We start from the raw sequence: 7604 nt of genomic DNA, 5'->3' as shown, positions 1-7604 counted from the left end.
CAACTGCCAGAGACCTACGCCGCCGCGACCCTTGGCTGCCCCAAAGGATGGCAGCCCAGCAGCGCACGCGCACTGCGGGCCGGGGCTCGGCGGGGACGCGCACGCCCGCGGCCGCGTGCGTCACAACCCAGGCGCCTGCCCCACCCGCCCGCCCGTCGATCTCAGAGGCGGCGGTTGAGGTCCAGTGACAGCGGCGGTGGCGGTTCCAGGCCCGCGGAGATAGCGCAGAGTCGCGCGGCCCGGAAACTCACACCCGGCCGAAGCGCCGCGCGGTGCAAGAAGCGCCGGACCGGGGTCCCGCGTGAGGAGACCGTGCGGCCGCCGGGTGAGAGGCCGGCGTCAGGGAGTGCGGGAGGTAGTGGCCGCCGGCGGCCCAGACTCGCCCGTCTCCGCGGCCACCGCCGGCATGAGCCACATTCAGATCCCATCAGGGCTCACGGAGCTGCTGCAGGGCTATACGGTGGAGGTGCTGCGGCAGCAGCCGTCCGACCTTGTCGACTTCGCGGTAGACTACTTCACCCGCCTGCGTGAGGCCCGCCGCCTGGCCGCCGTCCCGCTCGCCGCCGCCCCTACTCGCGTTTCCTACGGGCCAGAACCCAGCCCCGAACCCGAGCCCGTCGCCGACGCGGAAGATGAATCAGAGGACGAAGAGGACTTAGAAGGTAGGCGGCGGGCGGGGCTGGGGTTCGCTGGTCGTCTAGGTTTGCGGTAGGGGGATGGTGGCGAGGGGCCGTGTAGGGGGTCGCTAGAGGGCCGAGGACAGCAGGGGGTTGGGCATTGCGTCCAGGGCCGAGCCGACAGTCTGGGCCGGGACCTGGTCGGTCTGGAGCGGAGTTTCTTGGCGTTTCCCGGAGCCGCCAGCGTAAATCCCGCGTGCGCCACTTCCAAATCGAGCTCCGCGGTCCACAGAATCGTGGAGCGCACGGAGTGATTTGTCAGATTCAGCCGTAAAGGAAAGGTGCGCGCTTTTAACCGGGTGGTGGCGTGGGGCCGGAGAGGCGCGGAACCCACGTCCGCCTCGCAGTAGGATCCTTCGTCTTTTCTTAGGGCCCTTCTCGTTTTGTTCTGGAAACAAGAGCATTAACATCCAATGACTCGTATTTAATTTTCTGGACGATAAACTTGTTTGATTATAATTCATTTTTTAAATAAAAAGTTACTATGAAAAACTTGAAGTATAGAGCAAAGTAGAGAAGGTGAAATAAACTTCTATGTACCTATCACTCAGATTCAACAGTTGTCATTATTTTATCACAAATGTTTCATCTATAGCCTTTTTATCTCCTTTGCTGAAATTAAAAAAAAAATTTTTTTCAAATTGTGATTTGGGTGAAAGTTTACAGAGCAAATTCACTTTCTGTACAGCAGCTCACAGTACACATTGTCTCACGACATTGACTACAATTTACCATAAAGCAACAGTTCCCCTCCCACTTGCTCCAGATAGTTGGCTCTTCCCTATGTCCATTCCTCCATGCACTACTGCCCCTGAACTGTCTGCCTGTACGTAAACACCCTTTCTTTCTCCCGTGATTGTTCTCTACAAGGAGTGTATCTACCTAGTGTAAATGTTCACCTCATACACCTGTCTTTTGTTTGGCTGGAAGCCACAGGTGTAGGTTCAATTCCAGACCTGAAGGGCAGCTAGGGGCCATAGTCTCTGTGGTTCCACCAGGCCCTATCAGACTAGCAAACTTGGTACCCCCCCCCCCTTTTTTTTTTTTTTCCAAATGATTCTGAGTTTTGTTATACATTGTTCTCCCTCTCTATCCAGGATCTCCTACATAGATCCCCCTCTGAGTGGTTGACAGTGGTAGCCAGGCACCATCTAGTTCTTCTGGTCTCATAGTTGCATAGGCTGAGGCTTGCATGGTGTACCAGTTGCTTGGACTACTTGTTTCCATGAATCTTTGGTTTTCTTCATTTTTCTTTGCTCTGTCTTTTGCTGGGATATTTTAAAGCAAATTCCAGACAAGTCATTTCACTCCTGCGTTCTTGAAAATTTATTTTTTAAAATGTAGGTCCTGGGAATGTTTTTTTTTCTTTCTTTCTTTTTTAAATTTAGTTAGAGCAGTTGAATGAAATTTTATGTGAGTGAACAGTAAAAAAAATCTCATTTTTTGCTTTTAAAAAATTGACATTTTCTGGAGCTTTGGAGGCATAGTGCCTAAGGCATTGGACTGCTAACCAGGAGGCTGCTGATTCAAACCCACCAGCCTCTCCTCAGAAGGTATACTGAGCAATCTACTTCTGTAGTGATACTGCCTTGGAAACTCAAGGGTCTTTATGAGTCAGATCTGGCAGTGAGGTTGTTTTTTTGGCTTGGTTGCCCTTATATAATTTTTTTTTTTTTTTTGGAAAAATAACAAGCAGTAAGAATTTTGATTCATGTGTGGGTTGCAGGAAAGGAGAAAAGTAACATTTTCTACATCTGATTTAAGCAAGGCTGTCAAGAAACAATTTCATTTTCCTTGGTTTCTTCGATACAGGCTTTATCTGTTTGATAGAATAGAATAAAATTTTAATTTTGAATAGCTAAAATTTAGTATAACAGTGAAAACACTTCAGAAACAAAGTTAAACACTTAAAACTGAAAAGTTCAAAGTTGGTTAGACCTGGCCCCACATTCCAGCTACTTACTGTCAAGCAAGGAGTTGATTGCTATGGGAGGTTGTAAGTAAGCATCAGGACAAGGTCCCAAACTTCATGCCAACAGAATAGAAATTACTCTTTTGTGTTTCCCTTGAGTTATTGCATATTACATTACAGATTTTTCATCAAAAAACTGGAAATCAAGAATTGTTTTCCAATTCTACACTGATTTGCTTAGTGGTCTTGGACAAATTGTAAAACATGTTTCATTTCAAATGTACTTATCTTTAAAATGGAAACAGTGAAAACAATCTCCCAGGGATAAATGTATTGTGTTTAAGAGCTTTGTTTTAGGAGTGACTCCTGCTTTTTTTCAATCATTCTCTAAATCACAGTGCTATAACCTGTTTTGCCATAATTTTGATTACACAAAACATTAGATGAATATTTTAAAAACTACCCCTTATGAGTAAAACAGTCTCACATTTTTTGTTTTATGTCTTATTTTTTGTCATCTTTGATATATTTTTCTAAATTGAGTTGACTTAACATGGGCTTTAGTCATCTTTACTAAACCTGTTTTGTAACATGTTCAATAGAAAGTTGAACTCTTAAAAAAAATGAGTTAAGATCTTTGTAACACTATTGCTATTTAAATTTTTATTTTTGTCTCTTAAATGGCTGTATTATGTATAGTTCTGGAAATAATACAAGGTGGAATTATATTTACAAATAATAGATTAAACATACATTAGACATTAGTAGACTAATAAGCCCTACTACCTAAAATTACATTGGCTATACCTGCCTTATTTATAGAACTGTACATAGCAAGGAGGTTTTGCTTAGAAAGGTCCTGTATGTGGGATGACTAACAAGCATTTTCTTTCCTTTTTTTTTTTTTTTTTTTGTTAAATTGTGATTTGAGTGAAAGTTTACAGAGCAAATTCATTTTCCATACAGCAGTTCATACACATTTTGTTTCATGATGTTGACAGCGATTCACCACAATGTAGCAGCTTTCTTCCCACTTCCTCCCCATAGTTACGTCTTCCCTGTACCCTTCCTTTCCATGCACTCCCATCCCCCTGAGCTGTCTCTCTGTGGAAACCCTGCCCTTCTGTTCTCCCATGATTGATCACTCCAAGGAGTGTATCTACCTGGTGTAAATGTTCACACCATATGCCTGTCTGTTGTTTGGCTGGAAGCCACAGAAGTGATTTCAATTCTAGACCTGAAGGATGACTGGGGACCATAGTCTCAGGGGTTTTACCAGGGTCTATCAGACCAGAAACCTGGTCTTATTTTTTATGATTTTGAACTAACCACCATTTTCATTTATAAAATTGTGTGCTAAATGGGAAATGAGCAATAACTTATTAGTTGTTATTAGTTTCAGTTGTTGTTGTTATGTGACATTGAGTTGTCTCAGACTCATGTTGTTGTTGTTGTTATGTGCCCTCAAGTTGGACCTCACTCATAGCAACCCCTTCTTGGGTTTCTGGGGCAGTATCACTACAGAAGTAGATTGCCCCATCTTCCTTCCGAGGACTGGCTGATGGGTTTGAACCGCCGCCTTCTGGTTAGCAGTCAAGTGCCTTAGGCACTATGCTACCAGAGCTCCCTCTCAGATTCATAGCGACCTTATGTACAACAGAATGAAACACTGCCCTGTCTTGTGCCAGCCTCATGATCCCTACTATAACTGAACCCATCACTGTAGCCATCGTGGCATCCATCTTGTTGAGGGCCTTCCCCCTTTTGTTCATCCTCCACTTCACCAAGCATGACATCCTTCTCCCCAGAATGGTCCCTTCTGACAGCATGACCAAAGTAGGTGAGAAGACATCTGGCCATTCTCGCTTCCAAGGAGCATTCCAGCTGCACTTCTTCCAGGACAGATTTGATAGTTCTTTTAGCAGTCCACAGTACTTTCAACATTCTTCACCAACACCACAACTCAAAAGCATCAACTTTTCGGTCTTCCTTATTCATTATCCAGCTCTCATATGCATAGGAGGGGATTGAAAATACCATGCCTTGGGTTAGGCACATCTTAGTCTTCAAGAGGATATCTTGGTTCTTCAGTGTTTGAAAGAGATCTTTTGCAACAGATTTGCCCAATGCAATACATCTTTTGATATCTTGACTGCTGGTCCATTGGTGGTGATTGTACAATCAAGTCTTATGAAGTCTTTGACAACTTAAGTCCTTTTTCTATCTCTCATGGTGCTGCTTATTGGTCCAGTGTGAGAATTTTTGTTTTCTTCATAGTGAGGTAGTATGGGTTACGTACTACAGACTGCAGTCTTTAATCTTCATCAGTAAGTGCTCCAAGTCATCCTCACTTTCAGCAAGCAAGCAAAGTTGTGTCATCTGAATATCTCAGATTGTTAATGAGCTTTCCTCCAATCCTAATACCACATTCTTTTCACATAGTTCAGTTTCTCAGGTTATTTGCTCAGCATACAGATTGAATAAGTATGGAGAAAGGATGCAACCCTGACACACTCCCTTCCTTATTTTAAGTCATGCAGTATCCCCTTGTTAGAACAGTAGCCTCCTGGTTTATGTACAGGTTCCTCATGAGCACAATTAAGTGTTCTGGAATTCCCATTCTTCTCAATGTTATCCACAATTTGTTATGATTCATACAGTCGAATGCTTTTGCATAGTCAATAAAACACAAGTAAACATCTTTCTGGTATTCTTTGCTTTGAGCTAAGATTCATCTGACATCAGCTGTTATAGCCCTTGCTCCACATCCCCTTCTGAATCCAGCTTGCAGTTCTGCAAGTTCTCTGTCAATATACTGCTGTGCAACCATTTTTGAATTATTTTCGGTAAGATTTTACTTACGTGTGATATCAATGATATCATTCGATAATTTCCACATTCTGTGGGGTCACGTTTATTTGGAATGGGTACACATGTGGATCTCTTCCTGTCAGTTGGCCAGGTAGCTGTCTTCCATATCTCTTAGTTTCAGTAACAGCTTTGATGTCAAAGAGCACATGAAAGTATGATGTATTAAAATGAATATTTAACTCTTGGAAAAGCCTGAAGAATTCAAAATTATTAAGTTAATCTAATTGCATCATAAAGACAATAAATTGGCATTCAGACTTGATTCGTTTCTGAAATTACCATAAAACATTTCATACAGCATTTTTTTATGATAGTGTTTTTGAGATATAATTCACATTCCATGCAATTCACTCATTTAATGTACAACTAAGTGATTTCTGTTATATTTACAGATACTTATAACCGTCACCACAATCAGTTTTAAAACATTTTTGTCATTGACCCTCTGAAAGGGATCACAATAGAAGGTGTCCTGGACAGTTAGGTGCCACTGAGTCAACTCCAACTCACAGCAATCCAGTGCACAACAGAAAGAAAGATTGTGCAGTTCTGTGCCATCCTCACAATCCTTCCTATACTTCAGCCCATCGTTACTGCCATTGTGTCATTCCATCTTCTTGAGTGTCTTCTTTTTTGAGAACCCTCTACTTTACCAAGCATGATATCCTTCTCCAGGGAATGGTTCCTTCTGACAATGTGACTAAAGTAGGTAAGATGAAGCCTGGCCATTCTTGCTTCCAAGGAGCATTCTGGCTGCACTTTTCCAGGAGAGATTTGCTTATTCTTCTGGCAGTCCATAGTACTTTAAGTATTCTTTGCCAACACCACAATTCAAAGGCATCAACTCTTCAGGTGTCTTTATTCATTTTACAGCATCCACAGGCATATGAGGCGATTGAAAATACCATGGCTCAGGTTAGGCACACCTTAATTTTCAAAGAGGCATCTTTGCTCTTAAGCATTGTAAAGAGGTCATTTGCAGCATATTTGCCCAGTGCAATGTTATCTGATATCCTGATTGCTGCTTCCATTGATATTGATTGTGGAGCCAAGAAATATGAAATCTTCACAATTTCACACCTTAGGCTACAAAGTAACATGTTTGCTTCTTAATGCCCCTCCCCCTTTTTATAAATTTTTATTGTGATTGGGTGAAACTTTACAGAGCAAATTCATTTTCCATACAGCAGCTCACATACACTTTCTTTCATGGCATTGAGTGCAATATCCCACAGTGCAACCGCTCTTTTCCCACTTTCTTCCCGTAGTTACCTCTTCCCTGTGTCCTTACCTCCTGTGCACTCCTGCCCCTCTCAGCTGTCTCCTTGTGCATACAGTCATTCTGTTCTTCCATGACTGTGCTGCTGCTGCTTCTTTTTTTTTATTTATTGTGATTTGGGTGAAGATTTACAGAGCAAATTCACTTACCATACAGCACTTCACATACACTTTGTCTCATGCCATTGACCACAGTTTCCCACAATGCAACAGCTCTGCTCCCACTTCCTCCCCATAGTTACCTCTTCCCAGTGTCCATTCCTCCATGCACTCCTGCCCCTGAGCTGTCTCCCTGCGCATAAGCAGCCCTTCTTTCTCCCATGTTTGTTCTCTTCGAGGAGTGTATCTGCCTGAGATAAATGTTCAGCTCATATGCTTGTCTATTGTTTGGCTGGAAACCACAGCCTGGGTTCAATTCCAGATCTGAAGGGCAGCTAGGGGCCATAGTCTCAGCGGTTCCACCAGGCTCTATCAGACCTGCAAACCTGATCTCCCCCCGCCCTTTTTTTTTCTCCAAATGATTTTGAGTTTTGTTCCACATTGTTCTCTCTCTCTATCAAGGATCTCCTAGGTAGATCCCCCTTCCAAGTGGATGACAGTGGTAGCCGGGCACCATCTAGTTCTTCTGGTCTTATAGTTGTATAGTCTGCAGATCGGATGGTGTACCGGTCACTCGGACTAATTGTTCCCATGTGCAAAAACGGCAAGGAGGCCACATGTCCTGACCTCCTCTAATCTCACAAGAGGAAGACAGGATTACCAGCAGTAACCCAAGGCCTATTACTGCAAAGCCAAACATGCTGCCTCCCTCCAGCCCTTTCACCAACCCTTCCTCCCAAAGCACCCACCACCTCTCTCCTGGGTTC

The 7604-nt window shown here is 43.6% G+C and overlaps 1 protein-coding gene across 1 annotated transcript in view; it reads left to right on the top strand.

Moving 5' to 3' along the window:
- Positions 1-406: 406 nt before the first annotated feature.
- PRKAR2A (protein kinase cAMP-dependent type II regulatory subunit alpha) overlaps positions 407-7604 on the top strand; it is a 215917-nt gene continuing 208719 nt past the window's right edge. The window contains exon 1 of the mRNA XM_007955306.2: positions 407-662. Within this exon, the coding sequence (XP_007953497.1) occupies positions 407-662 (256 nt within the window). The remainder of the gene's footprint in view (positions 663-7604) is intronic.

Source organism: Orycteropus afer, unplaced genomic scaffold (genome assembly GCF_000298275.1).
Source record: "Orycteropus afer afer isolate SDZICR_OR568_19922 unplaced genomic scaffold, OryAfe1.0 scaffold00498, whole genome shotgun sequence".
Lineage (NCBI taxonomy): Eukaryota > Metazoa > Chordata > Mammalia > Tubulidentata > Orycteropodidae > Orycteropus > Orycteropus afer.
Note: the sequence above shows the minus strand (reverse complement) of the source record. Positions and strands in the feature narration are given on the sequence as shown.